Below are 27,039 nucleotides of genomic sequence, written 5' to 3' on the forward strand. Positions count from 1 at the left end.
ATTGCATTATTAAATAAACACTTAAATAACACATACACTACACCAAACATTAATCTAGATAATCTAAATGGAATCTCTCTTTGATTTATATTCACTGCAGTTTGCTTCCACTCAGGCTTACCAGAAAGAATCTTATCAAATAATGCAGTTTCATTGAAACCTATCATCATGTAAGTGTAAATTCAGATTGTAACAATTGAAAAGTACCCTTAACTTAAGTCTAACCTATAATTCATTTTTGAACACTTAAAGAAAAGCTTGAAGTAAGCCTATTTTTGGCTTGATCCATAATCACCTTTTGGTTTATTTCTGATTTTTTGAGAGAGGCTCTGATCTTGAGTTCATTGTTATGATGCTTCTGTCTATGGCTTGTTAGCGCTTAGGCTGCTGATCAAATGTGTAGTACTAGCCAACTTTACAAAGCATGGTCAGTGATGGTGAACACAACTCTTGGGGTGCTTTAAGGTTGTAATTTCCTTTTCACTTATCACTGTATTCTTCTATTCCTTCACATTAATTCAAGATGAAGATTTGAATGCAGAACTAAATTAGGAAAATTACCTATCCACCAGGTCCATACTCCATAGGACAAGCATTGGGTCTGTTTCACAGTAACAACTCAACAAAAAGTAACTACACCTGAGACTCTTCTACTCAGAAATCCCAATTCAAATGTTTTTGGATAAACTTCAAGCATACAGAGTTGAGCTATGTACTTTGAGTTTCAGTTGGCATGTGCTGGAAGAAAGTGCAGGTTATGGAATATTTTAAATCTATTTTATATAACTAAGCTGATCAAAAAGAAAGATGGTGATCTTTACACTGAGAGTTTTTTCCTGACATTTTCCAAAACCTTTTCCAAGACAATGTGATCCAAATGTGCCATCAAAAGGAAACAATGGTGATCCTGATTTCTATTTCTAAAACAATAATATGCACCAAAGTTATATAGTTTTAAACCTATGTATTGATGATTAACAACTTTAAAGATAGGAAATGATGTAACAACATTAAACAAATCAAATAATTTGAAAATGTGTCTCATTTATTGTTTGGTCTTTAACCTCATTGAGCTCATCTTTTTAAAAATAAGTTGATAATGATTCATATAAAAAATTAATCATAAGGCTAATAATGTAAGGATGACAAAATACCTACCAATAAGTTTGAAAGTAATAAATTATCTTTTCTGAGTCACAAGATGGGCCTCAGCATCTATCTGAAATGTCTACCTTTGCGTTATAAACATAATGACCTGCATGATATTTTTTCACTATGCGATGTCTTTGTACTTATTAAACCTTAAGGTCACTCTTTTTTCACAGGACTCTCTTAAGTTCTTGTTCACTTATTATCTATCTCCTTTCCTTTATATGTCTTATAAGGTTTGCATTGTATTTATTTCTCAAAAATAGTTTCAAATCATTGTTTAGCCAAGGTAGGAGAAAAATCAATCAAGGAGCTATCTTCAGGCAGCAGGTGTTTCAGAGCACAGCTGATCTTATTCATTTTAATCAGTGGTGGCAGTGAACCCCCAAGACCTAGACATCCCTTCAGCATCAACTCCAATGTTTAGCAGCAGGACACCACCTCAAAGTCTTCATGCATCAATCCATACTCAGAAAAATATTATAAGCTAATTTAAGAAACTTCTCTGTAAGACACTGACCTTTGATCTCTCTCTTATTTATTGATTTTACCCCAGCTGTGAGCTCTAATTCTAGTTTGTGTTATTAATAGAGTCACACTAATGATTGCTGCTGTACAGAGTTTCTGTGTTTAGTCTTTAGTTATTTGGGTGTATACAACTTATAGCTGACTATAGCTAAAATAAGGTTTCTTTAAATTGTGTTTCTCTTCAAATTAGAGTTGCATGTGCAAGAAAGTTTGCTTTGTAGCTGACCTATGTGGGGAAATGATGCAGACTCACAGCTCTTAGACCAAGGTGCAGCACTGCCCCAAAGTTGGCAAGTGTTCTTATAGTTTGCATGTTCAGATGTGTACATGTGATACCCTTTGGTGTGTCTGCGTAAACCACATTTAACTCATGCATGCATCCAGGAGAATTCAATGCCTGAAGACAGACAGAATGGATAAATACCAAGCCAGCAGAGGGAGCTCGTGGTGGGCCCCAAGTGCATGACAGCAGGATGAAGGCAGGAAAGGTGACCTGGTGGCTCACAGGCTGGCTTCAGTCATTTCAGAGTCACTTCTTTCCCATTCAGCATTTTTTCTAATGCTCTTCTAGGAGGCGCTGGGCAGGCCACAGTTTCATGATTCCAAATACCCTACTCATTCATAGCTGAGATAGACTTTTTAATTCTTTTTAATCTTGAGAACCTATCTTTTTATTTAAAAACAATCATTTTACATATCAAATCATTTCCCCCACAAGTCCCTCTCCCTCTGATCCTTCCAAGGTGAGGCCTTTCATGGGGGATCACAAAAGTCTGTCATATCATTTGGGGGAGGGCCTAAGCCCTCCTCCATGTATCTGGGTTGCAATAGTATCTCTCCACAGGGAATGGGCTCCTGAAGTCCATTTCTGCACTACTGGATGAATACTGGTTCCCTTGTTGAAGATACCATAGATTGCACAGGCCTCCTAACTGGCAACCACATTCAGAGGATTTGGTCCAGTCCAATGCTGGTTCCCCAGCTTTATGACTGGGGTCCCTGTGCTCTCACTAGGTCAGGTCAGCTGGTTCTGTGGGCTTTTTCAGCAAGGTCTTGACTGCTTTGCTCAACCTTCCCCCATCTCTACAACTAGATTCCTGGGGTATGACTCAGTGCTTAGCTGAGAACCTATCTTTGCTTCACTGTCAGATGTAAAGTTGCCTTTATTATTCATACTCATCCTGGAAAGAATACCTGATGCTACCCATTCCAGTCTTCCTCCTATACTGAGTATTTTTAGCATCCTGAACACTGTTATTGTAAAGAGTTTAATACTATTGTAATTCAACTGCTTTCAGGGATTTCTATACCTTTGTTTATATTCAGGAACTAGCAGAGTCTATTTACATCAGGTTAAGATAGAGATTATTTACTGTCAATAAAAATGAAAGATTCATGGAAAACTATACAAGCAAATTAATCATATTCTTTAGGACAGGCTAGATTCTGTGGTACAAAAATTCCTAGCCACTTAAGATTAAGATTTTTCTCTGAAAGCAGTCACAGATACTTGTCTAGGAGTTCAGGATGCTAGCTTTCTGTCTGTCACCCTCTTATCTGACTCTTTCATAAACTGTTCACAGGCATTTGGGACATTTGGGAAGAAATACAATTTGTAGAATAGCTGATTAAGCAACTCAATCACATGACTCCACATGACTGCAAGTACAGAACTCTCAGGAAGTACAGAAAAGTCTTTTGTTACTGAAGGCTCTGCAGTAGGGTCCAACAAACACAGAAAAATCTCAACACTTTGAAAACTAGGATTCTAATTGTACAACGTGACAATGTTGATTCCCTTTCTATAGAGAAATGTCAGAAACAAACCTGGAGAACAGCTAAATTCTCCAGCATAGTAAGAGGCTATACAAATATCTCAAGTCCTATGTTTTCTCCCCTTTTAAATTTCATTTGTTTCCAGTTTTCACGATGCTACTGACAATGGCCTGAATTAATGCTTAAGAACTTTGCAAAAATGGGAAATTATAATTTACTTTTGCTTGTGTAACACACATGGTCATGGGAATTGCAGATAGAAACCTCCCAAGAAAGGGGAATGCTGTGAATATCACTATGAACCAAGAGACGTTGGTTCATATCCTATTAATCGCTCCTATTCCCAAACTGCTTATATCTAACATTAACTTATGTATTCACACAGCCACAGCCTGTGATGGAAGATTTTTGTTAACGGGAAATTCTGGGTCTTTCCAAGCTGACCGTTACCCAAGGCCGGGCGGGTCAGGTGTTGCTTGCCGCTGGATCATCAGGTAAGAGACCATTGTCTTTGTCCTGATGTTCAGTCTAAAAATCTTCCAACATAGAATTCCTCTTTCTACAGTATGGTTAAAATAGTTACATTTTTCATTAACTACCAACCAATAGATTGTATCAAAGTTCCTCTTTCAATCTTAAACTTAAAAATTACTCTGCACCAAGAAAAACTTTGTCTAAGATAATTCTAAAAGCAGCAGTTTACTGGAATCTAAACTACCACCGCAAAACAAATTTCAGACATGATGGTCAGGCATAATATAGTCAATTAAATAATTTAACCTTTCTCTTTTTAAAACTAATCACTATATGTCCCCACCTCCCTAAGATCAAAGCACAAACTTTCTGCCATATCTACTTAACTTACACTTGCAGAATTATAAATTTATTGCCACAACATAGTAACTCAACAAAACTAAAACTTTGCAGTCAACTCATCTTATTTCTTGTGATAAACTATCACTAGAAGTTACACTGACATCATTCAACCCATGATCATATTATAGTGATATTATACAAATATTAGAGAATACAAGAATGAGTCAATGGATCTGACTTAGAGTCACAGATTTTCTGATAAACAAGATAGCAAGTATGTGTCTAACGCTTCACTGATGTTGTTAAGATTAGATGAAGTGAAGTCACAAAAGTGGAATGTATATATTTCGGGATATCTTTATTCGGCCACAGAAAAGGAAGGGTTTCCTATCCAAGTTTCATTGTTGAAACTTGAGAGCATTAAATGAAATAAACTAACCATGCAAGATAAATCCTTCATAATTTCAATTAAGTGAAGTACTTAAAATTGCTAAATTCCTAGAAGGAAGTAGATTAACGTTAACTCAGGCTGGAGGGGCAGAGCAATGGGAAGGTTTTGTTTAATGAATACACGGTTTCAATTGTGCTAGATGACAAGGCCCTAAATCTGTGTTTTGGTAGTAGTTACAGGACTGGGTTGTGTGGTTAAATCTGTATGATGGCTTACACCATATGCTTTGTCACAGAATGGAAAATACAATCAAATTGCAGAATGCATTGAGATTTATCACAGCTTAAAATCTTTTATCCTTTTTTTCTTTGAATTTAGTGTAAACCAAGGACTGTCCATTAGAATCAGCTTTGGATCTTTTGTTTCACATTATACAGATGTGTTAGATATTTATGAAGGTATAGGACCCAGCAAAATTTTAAGAGGTAAGTTAAAACAAAAAACAAACATATAGTTGATTATAACAATGAAAATAAATAGGAAGCCATGAGAGTGATAGTTTCTCTTTGAATTTTGGTGAGAATATTAAGCTGACCTTTAAGTCACTACAATTAAGATGTCTGTCATCTGCTAAAATTAGGAAATGAGTACTGTATGTTGTCTTTTTTTAACAGTAAAACTAGTGTATTTAAAAGGTGAAATTAATGATTTTGTTAAATCACGTGTCATTCATTGTTTAAATGTTGATCCCATTTTTTTTAAATCGAATAACCCTTAATATTGCATTCTCTTTTTTCATAACACTACATAGAACAGTTTGCCATTAGTACATAGACAGTGATGGGGCTGGGAAAAGGCAGGAATTGACTGGTGGTTCACACCAGACCCATGAACTTTATTCCAATTGGCCTAAATTGCATAGCTTGATCATCACTGAGAATGAAACTAGAGGAAAAGTTCAGAAAACTGAAATAGGAATGAAGCAGGTAACCTAGAATAGAACACAGAATAGTCAGCTTTCCTCACAACTGTGAGGAAATAAAATAAGTTTCAAATAATTCTTCATGCTAAAGATTAGTGATCTCACCTTTGAATTGTATGAGTGATGGAAAATGATTCTGATCTCCTTAAAGGCTTTGATTGATATGTTAATGTTAAGTATTTAAGCATATCCCAAAGATACATACCTTTATTGCATAGTATTGATCTAATATTATAGTGAATAATCTGTATAGACCTTCTAATTTAATATTGTCAATACGATTGTAAAATACACATAACAGAAGAGTAAAGTGAGGTAAAGGGGAGCAAATTAAGTTCAGAGTGAGAATGTTAGAGGCAGACGTCAACACAAAAACTTTGTAGCTTTAAATACAGTGTTCTAGCAGTCCAAGTGAAGCATGGGAATGGGGATGCCCACAACACATGAGATCATTCACTTAAACAAATGGAACAGTCAGCTGATAATCTGTTTCTGTAGCTTATAACTTCAGTTCCTTTTTGCTGTTGTTCTTTTGTTTTTTGAGACAGTTTCTCTGTGTAACAACCCTGGCTATCCTGGAACTGACTCTGTAGAACAGGGTGGCCTGGACTCACAATCATCCACCTACCTCTGTCTCCCAAGTGGCTGAGGAAGAGTAGATGTGGTGGGAGTGTGCAGAATGGAGCCGGGGAGGGAACAGACAGAGAGGTGGGAATTGAACCTGTGGTTGGTGTGTAAAATAAATAATAAGAAGAAACAAAAACAACAGCAACAACAAAAGACACCTGCAGTTCCTTAACGTAAAGATGGACATCACACAGATGGTTAAATACCATGACTCAAAGGAGTATCACCAAATTTAATACCCCATCAGTAAACATTAGTTAGAATCATCCCTGACAGTGTGTAAATCAGTTTCAGTCATCTCAATAAGTGCCTCCCAATTCACATAAAGTATAAGAACATATATCATGCTGATGATAGATGTAACTTTCCTGTAGATAGTTGTAAAGGCTTCCTGTTCCATTACACTTAAAATACCTGGTGTTTAATTAATGTGATTTTATGTATTTAGCTTTGCAGTTATACAATGAGCAAACATTGAGCTAATTAGGCATGTGGATGTGATAGCTCAAAAGGAATTATCATAATAATGTTATATGAAGCTGATACTCACAGAGAATGAGTTTATGAAAGTTCATTTAAATTGTAACAGTCACTTAAAGATTTTACACAAATATTTCAAATTAAAAACACAAATACATCAATCTTAACAAGAAAATTAGAAAGGTCATTTAAAATTAAAGCACTCACTATTAAATAAAGTTGTTTCTAATATTTAGCATGTGGATTGAATTATAAAAAAGGGATTTCTTTATTTAAACTTAAGCTAGCAGGTTTATGTTCTTATAATATCATAATATACTGTATAGTCATGGGTCCCAGGTGTATTTACTATAATTTTATATTATTTTTATTGAAAGGTAATGAATAACTTTGTTTTAATTTACAAGTGCATGCTTTCAAAACAACTTTTTACATACTCCTTTAAGAGATGCTTATCAGGAAGTTGTCATTGATTTCTAATTCAGAATATAAAGTAGAAACACAGTTTTTATTTTATCATAATGGAAAAAGTGTATCTTTCTTACTTAAATCTGGGAAATTTATCTAAAGAAATTATAATGAAAGAAAATTATCCAGTGTCACAAAATAATTGTTATATGCTCTATTGAGAGTTGTCAAAATAGATAAATTCCAGAGATATTTGTCAGTAAATTTCAGACAGTACTTCTAAATAAGTTGTCAAGAATTTAGATCAAAATCTTGTTCTTTAGGTTCTATTCATGAATACTTGATCTTAATTCAGTGATTTTAATAAATATCAACGTTGAGAATGAAAAGAATGGTCTGTGAACAGAGGGCTCCTTTCCATTAGTGCCTACAATAATCTATAAATTTGGAGGTGCTAGGGTGAACCTAGCACATTGTTCATGCTGGGTAAAGGGCTCTGTTTGAACTACATCCTCAGTTTTGTTGTCTTTAATTTTGAAACGTTTCATGGGCTGGTTTTACTCACCTTATACCACCAGAATGCTTTGTTCACCCATCTAGGACAACAATTCTGTTTCACCAGACTTTGCCAGAAATGTTTTGCCTCCTCAAAAACATGTAATAAACACTGCCTGAAAAATACATGAAAATGAGTTTTTAAATGTCATGTCCTGAAAATATGTTTTTGAGTATCATTTTTTAAATTCCAAATGCTTAGTAAGTTCCACTCCCATAGGGCAGGACAGCTCCCAGTGCTTGGTGAATAGTGCAGTTTGCAATCATGTATAGCATGCTTAAGTGAGCCCAGGTATAGCTACGGAGCAACAAACAACATGGTAGGTTTTCCTGAAATGGCATGTTGTAGTGTAATAAAAACAAGCATACAGCAAATATGGAATTAAATAAAATATATGCAAATGTATTCTAAATAAAGCAGCTTTGATAAGATTTATGCTTTTATTGGTACACTCTTTCTACATTCAAAATACCCATTCACTCACTTTTGTTGATAGTGAGAATTTATATGAAAAAGTTTGTTGCTATTTGAAAAATTGACTCATCATCCCACAAGTGACAAATATCACCTCATAAGACTGCCTGGAAAATTTAAGAATTCTGTCCTGATTAGTCCCATCACATTTTCACCATAGCAAATAATCCCACAGTTATTTTTTATATTAACTAAAATGTCTGTAGTTTTCTAATGAGGCATCTAGTTATTTCTCTGTATCATCAACACATGGCCCCATACTGAATTCACAGTTGGCACTCAAGGCTACATGGTGGGCATCTTTGAAGTCTGCTCCATCATAAACTGATGTTCTAATACAGCCAGAATTTTTCTTATTTAAATAAAAGATAGTAAATACTTTTTATGACATCCGTTGAAATCCAATCAATAGAATATCTGCCATTTCTATCTTTTGACCTCTTTCTAAACACTTTTTTTTATCATTTTCTCTGCATTTTTGTCATGTTTCTCTGCTCTCTTTTCAAAAACTATTCTCCAGAGTTACTTCTGTTAGAAAACTAATGATTATTTGATCAATGATAACTATGTAATCGTATGTAAATTAATATGCACACAATTATAAATTCAGAAACATATTTCTGAAAATTACACTATTGGTTGTAATGTAATATTAGAGAAAACTCAGCTTTTGAGTATTTTTAAGTAAATTTTTATTTCTATAAATTTTCATATACTTTAGGAATATTCAATTACTCTTCTTTATTCCTAGCTTACTACATGTGCTTAATCATCAACTAAATGTGCTCATAGTCTGTCCCTGTGACAGAGCCACACAAAAATTAAACCATGAGCTTTGCTTTACTGGGACTTAATTGATGAAGTAAGAAAACAATATCACCCATTGAGCATTTACTAGGTGCTAACCACCGTTCCACATGGAAATTACCTATTTATTCCTTAGAAGAAGATTTCACAGAAAACAATGCATTGCTTCAGGGTAAAGGTGAACAAAAAGAAATAGAGTGGGACTAAATTCAACACTGTCTCCAGAGCCGAGGTCTTACGTCTTAGCCCTCTGCTACCCTTTTGGATGGGTAGCATACTATCTGGCACTGTGGTTCTGATTCCATTTGAGGTCAAAAGAGTTTTCACATACAATCAATGCTTCATGAAATCTCTATGGATTAATATTCTTCATTTTTGCCAGAGGGTTGCATGTGTACCAAAAGCAGGTTAACGGACTTCATGACCTGAACACTACACCAGATCCTTCCCGTTTGCAAACGTGGCATCTAATACATTGTCAACTAATGTCCCAGCCCTCATTTGATCCTCCAGAAGCTACTGGGTATAAGAATTTTAATGTACAGGAAATGAACACAGTAAGAGGAGAAGGCAGATTGGCTTAAAGCAAAGCTTCTTCTAGATATATATATATATACATATATAGAATATACATACATATATATATTAAGTGATTGCAGGAGATCTTTAATTTATGAATCATGCTGGTTATGAGTCACATATATTGCTAGGTCAGAGAGTCACTGTAAGTCTTCATGAGCAAAGCCTGTGTGAAAGACACCTTGTGGACGGAGCATTAATACATGGCTCATTGTTTGATTGTGATGTTTCCACTGGGTTTTGTTGAAATTGCCATGCTAATGGGAAGATGTCCTAATTTGTACATTTCTTCAGTATTTCGTGATTTATTTCTTTAAAAGAAAATAAACGACAATGATTTGTCCTCCCTCCATCTGAAGTTTGACTTTCAAAGGCCCAAATTTCAAACATGCTCCAGATGGCCCATGTAAAATATGTGCTTTTGTGTACCTGAATATTACCCGTTAAAATACATGGGTTTTCCCCCATAAAACACAATTCTGATTCTCCTAAAAGTGATATTACTATCTTTGAAGAGAGACATGGTAAGCTACACAATGTTGTAAAACCATCTCATGTAATGATAATTTTATAAATTATGTGAGTTCGATTAATTCTACAAGCATATCCATGCTTGAGAATTAAAAGTAGAAAAATACAAGTGGCAGAGTTAACGCAGAGCAATAATATAATCAATATAAATACCACAGAAGCAATTTTTACAGTATTGTTATTATGAGGTTTTGCTATTTTATGCATGAGCATAGCAAAAGCATGCACCGCTGACTTCACTATGAAGACCCTGCTTTAGCTCTCACTACTGTGGCGTGGGACACAAAGTTTACCTTTAGCCCTGTAACTTCTCAACTTGTGGCTTTTAGAGGCACATACCTGATAAAGTAATTCATCTTTTTCTTTCATGGGTAGATATAAAATATGCTTATAATAATTTGTCATTTTCTTTCATAGCCTCTTTTGTGGAAACTGACCCTGGAACAATTCGAATTTTCTCCAACCTCGTGACAGTCACCTTTCTAATACAATCTGATGAAAGTGACTACATTGGCTTCAGTGCCACCTACGGCACCTTTAACAGCAGCGCCCTTCGCAGTAAGTACCGCTCAGCCTATGCCTCTGGGGATACGGATTTATTTGTAACATCAGCAGAGCCTACATTTTTCTCTATGTGAGCTCTTTCCTAGTTCTTAACTAATTCTCTCTTTACACGAGAGTTAGAAACAAATAATGCATTAAAAGTAGTTTACATTCTTCATAGGAATCAGATGACCGGCTTCAAAAAAAAATCACAAGTCAATTTAAAAATTTAAGCATTTTTTAATATTCAGAAAACATTACAAATGAAAGTAGATTAGTACGAACTAATTCTGAAAGAACTCTACATGAAGTTGATTCGATTAAATTACTGAATTTAGTTATAAGGGGAAAGAAGCAGATGGGAAAAGTGTATGTGGGCAAATAGTGGAATCAACCTGAAAAAAATAAACAATATAAGTTTGTTAACGCCCAACAATTATGTAAGAAACATAGTAATTTGTCACGATTGAAACAAGTATGTATTGTAACTTAAACAAATTTTTAAAATAAATAAAACTAATCGTAGTTAAGATTCATAAAAATAGAATGGCAAGCAATTAAAAACTATATAAAGTTGGACTCTTCGATTAAATTCACTAAAATTGCTCGTGTTAAAAATTAAATTTGAGAGTTTTTTAATCTCACAGATTATGAGAAAATCGACTGTACTTTTGAAGATGGCTTTTGCTTCTGGACCCAGGACCTTGATGATGACAATGAGTGGGAAAGGATCCAGGGGCCACAGTTTCCTCTCTTCCCTGGACCACGTTTTGATCACACATTTGGAAATGACTCAGGTGTGATTTACATTTATTCATAAAGCAAAACAAAAAGAATGCACTATTACTTCATTTGAATGGAGCTTCGTTGAGTGAAAAAATTATATTTTCCTATTATATTTAAAAGAAAAAATAGTAATCAAATATCTAACTATAGGTGACCAGTTTTTAAAACATCTATCTTTTACCCAGATGTGATGACAAATTGTAATCAAAGGCCATTAGAGATAAGGAAATTAACTGGCAACCATAGCTTTGAAATGATTCATTAGTAAGTGGACTTGCATAAGATAATTGACTTTTGTGATCACTAGCCTGTTTTGCCTTAATTTCATTTTTCAATTATTCATTGTGAATACACAGAAATATAATCTAGTTTTGTATATTTGTCCAGAACTCATAGTCTTGCTGAACTTGTTCACTGGTTCAGATAGTACTGTTTTTTAAAAACACCTTAGAATTTGTGAGTGTACAAATCCAATCAACAGATGGAGATTTTCTTCTGGTAACCACAGGGAAGGGTGACTTGAGAGCATAAACTGCAAAGGAAATCTGTGATGTGTAAAAATATCTTCCTGTGAATAAGATGTAGAAACACTATTGCTGAGGACAATATAATTTGACTAAATAGGAATGATAGGGCTAAGTAATTATTCTGGGATGATACTACTGAGATACGAGAAGTAACACATCTGTAAAACCAATAAACTCAGTGAATAAATGTTACAACTTAGTAAGAATACATACTGAAAATGTTAAGAAGAAACAATCACATAAGACAGTGTGTGTACATGTGTGTATGTGTGTGCTTATGTGTGCATGTGTATGTATGTAGTGTCATGTGTGTATGTGCACATATGTGTATATATATGTTTTATGTGTGCATATATGTGTGTATGTGTATAAATGGGTGTGTTTATCTGTGTATTCATATGCATCTATGTGTACATGTGTATATATGTATTCACATGTGTGTATGTATAAGTGTGTATGTGTATGTACATGAGTGTATACATATGTGTTTATGTGTGTATATATAGGTGTGTGTATGTGTGTGTATATATAGATATATGTGTGTGTGTGTGCATTCTGTATATGTATATGTGTGTATGTGCATACATATTTAGAAACAAATTCATTCTTTGAAATGACTTGTCAATGTCACAGATAAAAACACAGTGCCCAAGAGCCTCATATCAACACTGCAGTTTTCAGGGACTGAAGACACATGTCAAAGTTTGCATGCAACTGCGAGACATCCATGTGAACCCTTTTTGTCATCCAACACTGTGTGATGACTTACCAGTTTCCTTTGCTATAACATTCCTTACAACAAGAACCTAGTCATTATTATTTTTATCTCACCAACATGTAAAGCTATTTTGAATGTAGAAATGGATGCCTACACCTCTGATTCAATTGCCCATTTCCGAATAATTTATGCAATGAAACATATTATAGCACTGAAAGTCTAAGCACATGTACACTGTATATTTTTCTTTTTATGACCTGAAGAGTGAATGGTTTACTTAATGTGAACTGTAACTGACGTACTACAAAAGCACATTGAAAATTTAGTGTTTTTCAAGATAGAAGCCTGTTTAACTCTGGTTCTTTAAACAGAAACGTCCTGATAACAGAAAATACAGTGTATTTCCCTGCTTCAATTAGAGTAAATATTTTATCAACATGGCTATATTTAATGCATTTTCACAGCAATCACCAAAAGCTCCTTTTTATTTTTTCTTTTATTCATTTTTGACCCCTAAGTCATATAAAGATACTCATAATACATCTGTGGATTAAAAATAAAAGCATACTTTCTGGTATGATCACATGTTGTAATAAAATTTAAAAATAAGCAGTTACATGAAAAGTACTTTTGGTACATGTGTATGAGAAGCCTGAAAAAATATAAAGATTTGAAAGTAGAAATGGGACAGGTAGTACTAATTAATACAAGACAATCACTTTGGGTGTCATTGAAGAAGTGACATGAACCAAACTTCTAAGGGACCACAAGAGCCAAAGCACATATACTAGACAAAGGAATCAAAGAGAACTAAGAGAAGAGAAGAGATTGTTGGTCCCTCCATTACACCCACCGGGCTGGGATGCAGTAGGATGGACAGTGAGGCCGCCTGTCCATGAGGAAAAGCCAGTAGGCCTGTTAGGCTGCTGTTGTGTCTTGTTGAGGATGTATCTAGGTGGCTGGCCCCGAATGTTCTCCTCTCCTTCCTTCCTTGTTCCTTCTCTTCTTATTCTCTCTTGCTCTTCTCTTCTTGCCCCCTCCTCCTTCCCAGATTTTTCCTCCTATTAATTCTCTCTGCCTGCCAGGCCTGCCTGTCCTCTCTCCTGCCTTGCTATTAGCTAGCCATTCAGCTCTTTATTAGACCACCGGGTATGTTAGACAAGCAAAGTAACACAGCTTCACAGAGTTAAACAAACGCAACGTAAAAGAATGCAGCACACCTTTCCATCATTAAAGCAAATGTTCTACAGCATAAGAAAATGTAGCACACCTTAAAATAATCTTCCACACAGGTTTAGTTGCAGTAGGATGGACAGAGAGGTGTTTCTGACGTTGGTTGTCTATGGTGCTATATTTCATGCTGATGATAAGGAAGAACTGGCTTAAGGTCCAGCACAGAGAAGTGCTAGGGTGCGTACTAACCAATAGGACTAGCAGAACTTGTGGAAGGACAAGACAGCGAGAGAGACAGCATTTCCAGGCTTCCCATTGACCCAGAGAAGCAGTCACAGGACTTAAATCAGGGAGCAGATATGGTGAGAAGTTAGATTCTGACTGTAGCTTAAAAGGAAAAATAGTTGCAATTAGTTATCATTAGTTATTAATAACCAACAGCTATCAATTGAAAAGGAAACATTATGTACCATTATAGATATATTCATGCAAATGTGCTTTGCACAGAGGACTGCTTCCAAAAGACCAGTGATATTTAATATAGAAAATGATGACATATGAGTGATCCTAGATAATTATTCTGAAATAAATTGTTTCAAAGGCCTGATCCCACATGATTAAACTACTAACATACCCAGATGAAGACTAACCCTTAAGATTATAATCACCTTAGTCCTATAAAGACATCCTGAAACATCCAAAGAACAGGCTGACTTTTTATTTAATCTTGTGTAAAAAGAAATATAATAATGTCTGTACCAGATTTAAGCAACAGGGTTTGGATGGACGTTCATTGAATCAGTAGTACTTATTGACTATGGCAGCTTTGTGTTATGTAGTTGAGATTTTTTTGATGTTAAAATTATCATTTTTCTACTTTGGTGTCATCATAATAGAGATAAAATCATTTCATTGCTATTTTAAAGAGTCTAAGTACATTATGGGGCGGGCGGGGGGTGGGGGTTGATGATTCCAGCTTGCCAACAGAGTAAATGACTAAAGAAATGAGATGGATCTGGCCAGAGTGAAGCAGGATGAGTGTCAGATGGAGACTTTAAATAGTTGGGAGGGAAATAGAGTCTCAGGAGAAAGGTGTGTAGCAGGAGTTATGAAAATCAGACAAGATCGAGCAGGTCAGAACGCACCGGTGGCAGTAAGTAATGAGGGCGACGGTGGGGCTTAATAGGTCTCTCTGACTCTCATAGCTGTGATTTCATAATCTACCAGTCATTCACCTCCAGGGGCATTTTTCTTCCAACTGGCTTTTTTTTTTATGTGTCAGAACATTGTACCTGTGAAATGCAAGAGAATTAAACCTCTCCTGCCGTTCTTCTTATCTACGCAGGGTGCTTTTGTTCTTAGCCTTCACTTTAAATGACAGGAGAACATAAATGGAACAGATAGACTTTGAATTAGCATCATGTTAGGAAAGAACATCTAAGCGCTTAACTTTTTCCACCTCTTCTAAAGAACTCACTTTTGGGGAAGCCACTGCTCCTCAATCTTTGCCCTGCCTCAGCTCTCAGAATGTCTTTGTACCTCTTAAGAGCAAAGGGAATTGGAAGGTGGCACCGTTGATGGAGGGCAGTGCTTTGGCATGCTCAGAGAGGGCCTATTGGTTCTGAACATTTGGGGCAAATGAGGTTATGAACATAGAAAAAGACATTGCAAATGTAGGTGTCACAAAGGGCTAGGTGGTCTTAGGTTATTTTTCTCCTCTTTTAGACACAATTCCAATTGTTTTCAATGCTGTGAAGGGTAACATTGGGAAGAATGGAAGTTATTAAAATTAAGACACTGATGTCTTAGCTAGGACATAATTTTTTTGCTCCCTTCTGAATTTAGGTAAATTACTTTTCTTCTTTACCCTGATTCCTTTCTTTAGAAAATATGATGGATAATAATAAGATTTGGATGTTTAAGACTTATAAACATTCAGTTCATCATTTTATGTTCTACAAACATCAGGAAAATGCCTTCCTGAGTGCCATATAATGCTAATACTATTTTCTTTTCATGACTCAGAAATATTCATGAGACAACACTTGTCCACGATTCTATTCTAAGTTGTTGTATGGGAGGAAAACAGATGTTTAGCTTGTGTGTGTGGGGGGGGTGCTCGTGTGTGCTCATATATAATTTATCATTATTATTTTAAATATCTGCATTTCAACCTAGCAAATAAATATACTTTCATGGTGTAATTTATATTCTTTTAAATTAACATTCTTCCCTTTTGTCTGTTCTTTCTTGTATTAAACTTTAGAAAATGGTACTACTTTACCATATTTAATGAAACTGAATTTCAGTCTTTTATTAAAACTCTCAGTAATATTTACCTAGTAGATTCAGTTATCCTAAGATTCAGGAAGCCACTTAAGTCAACTTAGTTTCTTCTTGAAAAAGACCTTCAATTTTCTAGAAAGTACAGTCATCCACCTGGGCTGTGATGTCTACATGAGCATCAATGCATGTCCAGAATTAATGGCTCTAGTTGGGTGTTGACTGGAGAGAGTTTGGATTCAGTCCATGGAGAGACAATCAGAAAAGGTGACAGGAGGAAAGTATAAGAAAAGTTTAATGACTAGAGAAAAATCATTGTGTGCTTGAATTAGCAAAATTTATTTAGTTTTCTAGCTTTAAGCTTACTTTAAGTCAATTTCAAGGGATCTAAAATGCATTTCAAGAAAATTAAAGAATTATCAATAACCATAGAAATCCTGTAAGATATTTCTTCTAGGACTTTAATAAACATGAAAGCAAGGCAAATTGACATGAGAACATATTAAAGAGCATTTACCTAACCCAAATGAAAGATACAAAAATGAACAAGATACTATTCATTTTCTTCAAATTCTTCAATAAGTACATACTACAGGTGAAGGGAACTAGTTTAATGGGTAAAGTGTTCACCAGGCAAGCATAAGTTCCTGAATTAGATTCCTCAGAACCTTTGGGAAAAGTCTAGGCAGGCATGTAAACCCATAGAAACTACTAGTCTGGCTCATGGGAGCTCAGAGTCTGAACCAACAACAAGGGAACCTGCATGGAACCAACAGATGTCTCTGCATACATGTGACAGTTGTATAGTATGGTCTGTATGTGGGACTCCTGGCAATGGGAGCAGGGGCTGTCCTTGGTGATTTGACTGTCTCTGGGGAATGTATTCCTCATATGGGGTTGCCTTGCCCAGCCTTAATTCAGGGAGAGGTGCTTGGTTTTATGGCAGTTTGATAAGCCATGCTTTGCTGAAGCCCATGTGAGGCCTGCTCCTTTCTGAGTGATTACAGAGGAGGGATGATTTGAGAAATGTGCAGAGGAGAGGAGCGGGGAGAAAGTGGGAGAAGAAGAGTGAGGAGAGGCTATGGTCAGGATGTAAAAATAAATAAACTAATGAATAAGAAGTCATGTATCAATTGTGCAGTAGTCAGCTCTAAATATATTACCGCTAAATGAGTTAAAACATTGCACATTGTAAGTAGTAGACTGACTGTGTGGGTGAACATGTCTGAACAGAAATGCCAACATGGTGTTTCTTTTACACTATTAAGAGCTAACTCAAAAATTTCAGAGCAGTTAGACCACTTCAGTACCTATTTCTTTCTTACCATAACCTAGGCAACTAAAAGCAGAATGAATTCATAATGGATTTTTGTCTGTGGGCTCTTAGAAAGTAGGTGTGGCCACTCATGCTATGATTCTGAAGCTGATTTTTACATAGCTTTGTATACATGAGCACAGACATAGCTAAAGTATTCATGAAATAGTACTGAACATACAAAATGTGAGTAACCCATTACTACTATAAACTGTTAAACACATTTATTTTGTCTTGCATTTGCTAATATAAAACCAATGTATGTGCATATATTACATTTATGAGTCATTTAGCATGATTTCACCTTGATAGAACACTCATATATTCTGAATAATTTTTGCCTCATTGGTCTAAATATGTGTTTATAAGCAGTTCTACTTGTATTTCTTTTCTTCATAGCTTATTCTTACTCTGCACATTACAAATGAATGAGATTGCATTTTATATGCAACATTGCCTATATTTTTCTCTTGAAAGGCACAAGAGAGAAGATGTTGATTTCAAGCAAACACATTTGAGTATTTCATAAAAAATGCAAGGAAATCAAATTCTATTAGTTCAATATTTCATTTGCTTTGTAGTCGTTTGCTGCATGATTCCTGATTCTGTCTTAATATATGAGTTTCCAACTAAGAATGAAGTAAATTCCCCAAAGAGAATGTTCAAGATATTCTTACCTAACCACACTCTGCACACTTGGAATGACTCAAATCATTGGCTTGAATAATGAATTCTAGACCAGAAAGCACTTATGCAGTATCTTGTGCTGTTTCAAAAGCTTTTATATGGATTAGAAAGTGACCTGCTCCACAGTGATATGATTAGTTATCATTCAGAGGAATAAAAAAATACAACACTCTTATAAAATCAGGCATCTTCTTATGTAAAGATAAGCAGTGCAGTTAATGAGATATAATTCCAGTGTTCTTTGTAACATGTAGCCTTGTCATCAAATATATGCTTACATAATTGTGTATCCCATGAGTTAACCATTAAGATATCTAGATACAACCAGCCATGTGCTGATTACCTTTCAAGCTGTGAGTTTATCAAGACATATAGAAAATAGAATTAAAGTGAGAAGTCCAAAGTTGAGTGATTTTCCTAAACAATTTATTATGGTCAACCATTCTGGATTCAAGTCTGGTACATCATGCAATGTGAAAAACTGCATGTCCTAATGCTTCATCTTAAATGTCTACCTATTTAAACAAGTAAAAGTTTTGGTTGTCTTTACAGGATTTTACATTTCCACACCAGTTGATCAAGCATGGAGAGGAGAAAGGATGGGGCTTTCAAGCCTCTACTTAGAGCTCACTTCAGAGCCTGTCTGCCTTCATTTCTGGTATGTTTCCAGTCAGGTCCTTCACTTCCAGTAGGACATACTCAAATGCTATCTTTGTAAATTGTTAACAATGCTTTTGCTAGGGAACCAACCTCAGATTTCACTAAGATAACTAAAGTTTTAGTGGATGCATTGTGTTTTTTCCAGTGGGTAGAACAACAAAGTGTTGATAGACGCCCGCTTACCTTATTCCCCAGAAAAAAAAAACTAAAAAAAATATTTTAAATAAATGAAACTATGTAGGAAGTACCAAAATGAGCATCTTTGCTTATTTCCAAACCAGGTATTACATGTGCTGTGAAAATGTTTACAACTTGAGCATTGTTATCAGCAGTGACGAAACCACACACAAGACAGTTTTTCAGAGGACAGGAAATTATGGGATGAATTGGAACTACGGTCAAGTCACAATAAATGAAACAATGGAATTTAAGGTTTGCAAAAATACTATGTAATTTCTGTTTGTATATTTTTGTGATGGTGGGTGAGTATACTTTACAATGATATGATAAAGTATTTTCTGGAGAAAACCTGGTAACTTTCTCTTCTTTTCTAGTCTACCTTATTTGTTTTCTTTTAGGGCACTTATTTAATGATTTATTAAATAATACTTTTGAGGAATTGTTTGTGATATTGCTTGTGATAGCACATGAAGCCCCATTAAAAAATCAACAACTTCATCTCCCTCCATCAACACTTTCTTCTGTTCTCCCGCCTTACCTTGTTGAGCTCTACACATTCTAGATAATCATCATTTCATAGTTGGACATCCATGCCCATCAATATCCACCAACTGACCCCACTCTGACTTTATCTCCGGGGATTTCCTTTAGAAAGAAATTTTATGAGCCGTATCATTGGGAAGTCTCTGATCATTTATTCTGCATTAAGTTGAATTAATTTTTCCAAATAAGAGTTTAATACCCTCATATCCTAAGGGTTGTTGCTATTAAAATATAGGATAATGTGCCCTATTAGTTTGACCAAATTAACAATGTTCTAATTGAGTAATTTGAAAAAAGTTAGTAGCACTTTTAGAAGATGTATATTTGAACAGACAATGTCATCACCAGAGGCATAGATTCTCTCCTCCAACATACAGCCATAATCAGTGATCCATGTCTACATTCTTCCTGTCATCCTTTCCCTTATTTTTTCTTATCCTGTCCTTCATTGTGAAATTCTGTTTAGTTTTGTTTGTTCTTTGATAATTCAAATAAGGAAAAGTGGAATATCAAATAGAAAAAAAACGGACATGAATAAAATGAGGAAATCAGTGTTTCTGCAGACAGTTCTGGTCAAGGAGCTACTCTTCTAACTCATAATTATCCAGGATTTTGGACTTAGCTCAACAAACAGACACTGCCAGATCTCACTTGCACATTGATAATACTTTATTCATGATTTAACATGAATGGTTTAGCTAATTGAAGTCATAAAACATTGAATATAAACTTTGAAATAAATCATTACCATCACATAAATCTTATTATATTGTACTGTTATAATTTTGTTTTGAGATACTAATCCTGGGGACATATGAACTAACATCTACACACCCCAGATAGGGAACCTATGACAGGCCAAAGTAAGGATACCAGCAAAGTTCAACTTGGCGAACCACTGAGATTCATGCATTGGGATTATTTGTAGGAGTGTGGTTGAGGGGTACTTACAAGAGCAGAAATGCCTCAGAGACAACTGCATTACACAGCATAGATGATGGGTCATAGAAGCTCAATCCCTGAAACCAACTCTTCAGAGGTTGGAGAATGCCTTTTCCAATAGGCTCATCCTACGTAGCTCATCCTAGGTACCCAACCTAGGTAGCTTGTCTGAGAGATTCTCTCAACAGTTCTTATAACTTACAAAATGTTGAGGAGAACCAACCTTGTGAGCCTCATCAGTTTGAGGGAATTATTGAATCTATTGAGTGGTCTGCTTCCTGACTTTGAAAGAATTTCCCTGCAGGAAGGAATGTTTTACCTTCCTTTAGAATATCCTGATTTTAAAGAGTTTCCTTGTAAGATGGAGGAAACTACTGTCCAATAAGCTGTGCTGTTGCATTATGTTACTATCATTGATCCATACTGTACCTAATTTATAACTCATACTTCTTCATAGATAACATAACATAGGATATACTGTGAGGTTCGGTGCTATTTGGAATTTCAATCATAAAGTGGGGCTTGGAGGGTATTATTCTCTCTGGAAGAATACTAACTTACTTTCCAGTTATGCCATTGTAGTGAGAAGTTATGAGCAACTTGCTGTTATCTCTTTTAAATTTTATTTTCTCCTCTGGGAAAGGAAGACATTCACACTCATTGGAATAGTGTCTGGTATGTGATCTACAGAATTAATGGACTCATTGGTGAATTGAATATATAATAGGCTGAAAAATAAAATAAAATACTATATATCACATGCCTCATGCAGCAAGTAACATGTAGTAAATATTTTGTTCATGTCATTATTAACCTACTGAACATAGGAACAGAGAAATATATATGAAAACAGCCACCATATCTGAGAACCTGCTGTGGTGTCTGTGACCTCAGGAGCTGTGACCCAGATTGTTTATGTGTCTTGAAATTAGCACCTTCATAAGAAGGCCATCTCAGAGCACTAAATTAACCAGGGCCAGTTCTACATGGATCTGAATGCTCACATTATGCTAATCATTTCTTTTTGTCCCCCTGGATTTCTACTTAAATGATCTAATCAGAGTATCTTCTCTTCAAGACTAGAATGTACTATGAAGGAAAACAAATATTTGGATTTTCAATATAATTGGGAGGAGGCTTCTTTCTGCTTCTAAATTATGTATAGGTTTTATTAAGTAAGACATAGTATGATAAAATCAGGAGCAACGGAGATAAATCATAAGAAGTAAGACATACATGCATATTTGCTAAGATTTACATATAATCCAAAAGTTAAGATTCTCAAAAGAATTTATACAAGATGATTTATCAATATTTCAATGTGGAGTATTTTATTACACATTTTGTAATTGGCAATACTGATTCCCCAGAGTTATTAAGCCATAGGAAGCACCAACTCAGAAATTATGACAGTGGAATAATATTATATGCTTCTCTGAATTTCAGGTTGTGTTCAATGCTTTTAGATTCCCAGGTTGGAGTACAATAGCCCTGGATGACATAAGCCTAACAAATGGAATTTGTAGTGAGAGTCTTTATCCAGAACCAACTTTGGTTCCCACCCCTCCACCAGAGCTTCCTAGTAAGTAACTCCATTATGTGTATTCTCTAAATCATGAATCTATCTTGTTTTGGCTCACTTTTATTATCTCACTCTAATAGTATTTCAATGGAAAAATCAAAGTAAAAATAAATTAAAGGCCATAAGAAAAAATGATAGCTAGGCAAATGTTACAATGAATATATAGAGTCATCTATTATTTAGTTGTTGATCAAATTTAAGATATTTTAGTAACTTTCATTCTTGAATGTAATGACTACTAATTTTTATTAAATTCATTAAAATACAAATTCCAGTGCCACATTGGTGGTGATGAATGAGGTGTTACTGTCTTTAGGGGAGAGTTGATGAGGTTCTCATTGCCATTTTAGGAAAAGACTTGAAATTCACAAATAGCTCAGTTAAGACTGAAACACTGGGCCGGGCATTGGTGGCACATACCTTTAATCCTAGCACTTGGGAGACAGAAGCAGGTAGAGTTCGAGGCTAGCCTAGCCTACAGAGCAAATGCCAGGATAGGCTCCAAAGCTACACAGAGAAACCCTATCTGGAATAGCCAAAAAAAGAAGAAGAAGAAGAGAAGGAAGAAGAAGAAGAAGAAGAAGAAGAAGAAGAAGAAGAAGAAGAAGAAGAAGAAGAAGAAGAAGAAGAAGAAGAAGAAGAGAAAGACTGAAACACTGTCTTACTTAGGGTTTCTATTGCTATGAAGAGACACCATGACCCTGACAACATTTAAAGGAAAGTATTTAACTGTGATGGAGGCTTACAGTTTCAGAGGTTTAGTCCATTATCATGATTGTGGGGAGCATGGTGGCTGGGAGTATGGTGGTATCTTGAGCATTATATGAGACTTCAAATCCTGCCTCCACAGTGACAAACTTCCTCCAACAAAGGCTATACCAATTCAAACCACATCTCCTAACACTGCCACTCCCTTTGGTGGTCATTTTCTTTCAAACCACCACACACCCCAATTCAATTTTAGAATAAATTTGACAGCAAATATTAAACCAAAACTTTTCCAGGACAGCCCTAATGAATGGGAATATTTACATCCTGAAACAATGCCTCGATAAGGCTTTGCAATGCCCTCCCTTGGTAGCTGCTTAGCTGAGCAATAATTGAGATTTCTAATCTTACCAGAACTTTTAACTCCAAAGAACAAAATGGATCTTATGCCTACTTTCCTTGTGTCAAATTGGAAAGCTTAAAATCCTCATTACCATTCATCTTATCCATGTGTGAAAGAACATATCCTATTACCAGACCATTGAATTTGACAGACCATAAAAGGACAATTACAGATAAAGATACCTTTGATAGCACAGCTACTGTCCCTCTATTAGGATATTTTCAGTACAGTGCTGTTTTGAGACAACATCCCTTTGTCTTGTGATCATGGGAATCTGAGGGAGTCAAATAATGTATTCTGTCATATATCTGAACACTCAAACACAGAATTTCCTCTTCTCATTTTGTTTGAAAAACTTAAAATACTCACATATAAAAGCATGTATTTTTCTACATACAAACTTCAAGTTAAAACAAAACAAACAAATAAAAAGCAAAAGAGCCCAGCAAAGGAGTTCAGTGTATAAAGGCATTTACAGCCTAACCTGATGACCTGAGTTTAATTCATGGGACACACATGAAGGAAGAGAGAACTGACTCCCATACTCCCATAGTTGTCCTCTGACCTTCACAATATGCTCACCATGGAATTCACACACACACACACACACACACACACACACACACACACACACACGAGAGAGAGAGAGAGAGAGAGAGAGAGAGAGAGAGAGAGAGAGAGAGAGAGAGAGACTAAACACATTTGGTTTTTTGTTTGTTTTGATTTGTTTTTGTTTTAAGAAGCAAAATTTTTCAGCTAAATGGCATTAACAAATCCAAAGTCCTATAGAAAAATGACTGGTATTTGACATCTTTTAATAAATGAGCTGCTGCTAAATAAAGATGTATTAGTTCATATAGGACTCCTGCTCCCAACTTGAATATTCATTATAGCCCACCAAAAAGTTAGTGTCCACTCTGCTTGTATGCTGAAATGTTTAGATATTTCCTGAATTATGCATTATTCCCATCATTCATTAAGTCATAGATATCCACTCTACAAATCACACTACCAAAGAAACCTAAGAGGTATAGGTGATATGTGAAAATTTTAACATGATAGAAAAACAAATATTTTAAACAGTGTACTACTTGCGGCTAATCAGTGAAAATGTCTGAGGTGGACAAGATTTACTTAAGGAAATGTGTGTATAAAACTACCACTCAGAAATCTAAAAGAGAGGGAAAATAACTCTGATACTGTTATAAATTCTGAAAAAAAACAGAAGTTTTATTTTATTTCAGGGCTGGGGAAGGACAGCAAGGCTTCTGATACATTACGCGAAGCACAAGTGTACTTCTCAGCATTATTATTGTTTTTGTCAATTTAGCCCATTGTCATTCACTCTACCTGGCTGATTCCTAGTACCCTATGAAACAATAACACACAAATATTATTAGACATACTGAGAATTCTTTTTGATATCCTAATGTTTTGTCACATTCCTCTTTTGGTCTTTGGAACTAAGTTTTTGGGTTAATACCAAAATGAATGCAGTAATTTGGACTTAGTGACATTTGAATATAGCAGTCCTATTACATTCTGTGTGGGCCTCTACACTTATAGCATATGACATTTTTATGAAAAAATTGTATGTTTGGAATTCTTAAAATCAGTATTGGTTTGATGAATGTTTCTAAGTTTCCATAGTAAAATCTTAGAGCTCCATTCTTAAGACATAAGCCAAATTACAATACTTAAATTATAAAATCTGAGATAACCTTTTTATATTATTACACATAAAGTAAATGATTACAATCTGGTTTCCCTTATTAAAAATTTGTATTATTGTGTACCATCGTAATATCTATTCTAGCCAGTAAAAGAAAAATCACAGTGTCTCAATGTATAGAAACTTGGCATCCATGCACAGTTTTGCACTGGGGAAATTGTACCGTTAGAATAACCCATCTGATTTTAAGATATAAATTTAGAGTTTTCCCAGAGTGTCTTTGTTCCGCTTTCTAAGTGGTTCACTTTGAGCCAACATTTGGCACAGCGAAAATGTTAATTACCATCCAACGCATTCTGAACTATTCCTTCCTAATGCCTTTTGCAGATGGGTCACTTGAAGTCCTATCTGTGCAGAGCTATTCTGATTCCAGATCACTGACTTGTTTAAGCAAAAATAAAAGGAAACCATGGTTGACTGGCTAAAACCTTTCTTTCACTCTTTACAGAGCAGTTAGATAAGAAAATCTCAGATAAGTGGGTGAATAATAAAACTCCTTTCCTGAGATTATTGTTGAGTCTAGTTTTGAGGATGTTCCCAACTACAGAGATTCCTCTACCATCTGACTTTGGTCTCTGCTCCCTCAGTTCCAGGATGTTGCCTGTTATGTTGATACAATTAATTTCAATATGGGAACTCTACTTGGAGAAGGTTATAAAAGCTAACATTTTGTTACACAAACATCATACCAATTTGACAAACAATGCTGAAGCTCTGTGATAAAGTACAGTACATGTAGACAAAAAGAAATCTGCACTGCAGGCCCTGGCTGATTTCTGGGATGCTCAAATAATTGAAAAATATGGCTTTGGCCATTTCAATATTCACTACTTCTAAGGTTTTTGTTTTCACTGTCATGTGCTGATTTAAGCCATTTTTCATTTCTTAACACACAGTAAGAGTTAATTTTTAAAAAGTTACTGAACAACTTGACAGGTTCTCCCTGTGGAAATCAATCTGCCTCTCTCTGCAAACCATAATTCTATGGTGTTTGTTCAACTTAATATTCAACCCCTAGTACATACATGTATTAATTGCATTCATAGAATCCTTCACCAAATAACCTTTTCCTATAATTTTGTTTTCATCACTTTAGAACAACTAGTCTCACTTAGTGTTATAGTTGGTTAGATTTATTTCAAGAACAAATAAAATGTAATGTTCATGAATAAACACTTAAACCAATTAGTCACAAGTTTGATAAAAATATTTACATTATGAGTAGTTACAAAAATGTCTTAAGATTGTTAACTTTTAAAAATTGGACCCCAAATTCTCATGGGAAAATTAATTTTGGATAATAACATAACTTATTAACATGTTCCATATAACATTTAAAGATTTATTGTGTCTTACTAAAATAACACATAATACTTGAGAATATTAAAAATTACTTTCACATAATTTCAATGTGATTTATTATTTCTCAAGTTACATCTATTGTTTCCCCCAATAAATGAGTACCAATCAGAAGCCTATTAGCAATTGAAATTGGGTCTTCATTTCTTATTTTCTTCCAACTGTTTAATTCATACTCTCTCACTGTGTGAGAGTTGGGCTCTCCTCTTCCTCGCCTCCTGCATATACTTCCCTGTGAACACATACATTATAAGTGTCGGCCTTAAGTAGCTGTGGCCACTAGAATCCCTCAAGGACATACTCCATCTTTGAAAACTTCTTTGGAGAATGTGACATAAACACTCACCTGTGCAGTAAAAATTTCTACAACATAAGAAGATACTCATCAGATACAAACATTTGAAAGAACAGCACCTAGAAATGTCAAACATGAGGACCTAATCTGGCTAGGGACAGACCCTCCAGGCCAGTCAGGTCGCTTGACTCACACTGCATGTGCAGGCATTGATTACCCAATAGCCCAACATGATAGCAATTTCTAGAGTTGTGGCTCATCAGTCCATGGTGCTTCCCCTAAGAATCATGGGCTACACCCCACTGTGGCAACACTGACATTAAAATAAGTTGTGCTTGTGGCACAAGGTGAATTTGCTAATTTCTTACAGTCATTAACAAGGAGGCAGCCACAGAAGCATCTTCCATATAGAGATCAAAGGAATTTTGCTGGTCAGCTATTTGATGTGAAATTGTAATTTGAATATCTTTCAAAATAGGCATCTTAAGCATCTTAGGGG

The 27,039-nt window shown here is 35.2% G+C and overlaps 1 protein-coding gene across 3 annotated transcripts in view; it reads left to right on the forward strand.

Annotated features, from left to right (window-relative positions):
• Positions 1–27,039, forward strand: part of Tmprss15 (transmembrane serine protease 15) — a 103,247-nt gene that overhangs the window by 25,428 nt on the left and 50,780 nt on the right. For all 3 annotated transcript variants that reach the window (XM_027413318.2, XM_027413319.2, XM_027413320.2), the window contains 7 exons: positions 3,839–3,947; positions 5,039–5,145; positions 10,522–10,662; positions 11,295–11,444; positions 18,689–18,794; positions 19,078–19,228; positions 21,908–22,043. In XM_027413318.2, the coding sequence (XP_027269119.1) occupies positions 3,839–3,947; positions 5,039–5,145; positions 10,522–10,662; positions 11,295–11,444; positions 18,689–18,794; positions 19,078–19,228; positions 21,908–22,043 (900 nt within the window). The remainder of the gene's footprint in view (positions 1–3,838; positions 3,948–5,038; positions 5,146–10,521; positions 10,663–11,294; positions 11,445–18,688; positions 18,795–19,077; positions 19,229–21,907; positions 22,044–27,039) is intronic.

This window comes from Cricetulus griseus, chromosome 4, assembly GCF_003668045.3.
Source record: "Cricetulus griseus strain 17A/GY chromosome 4, alternate assembly CriGri-PICRH-1.0, whole genome shotgun sequence".
In the NCBI taxonomy this organism is placed as follows: Eukaryota; Metazoa; Chordata; class Mammalia; order Rodentia; family Cricetidae; genus Cricetulus; species Cricetulus griseus.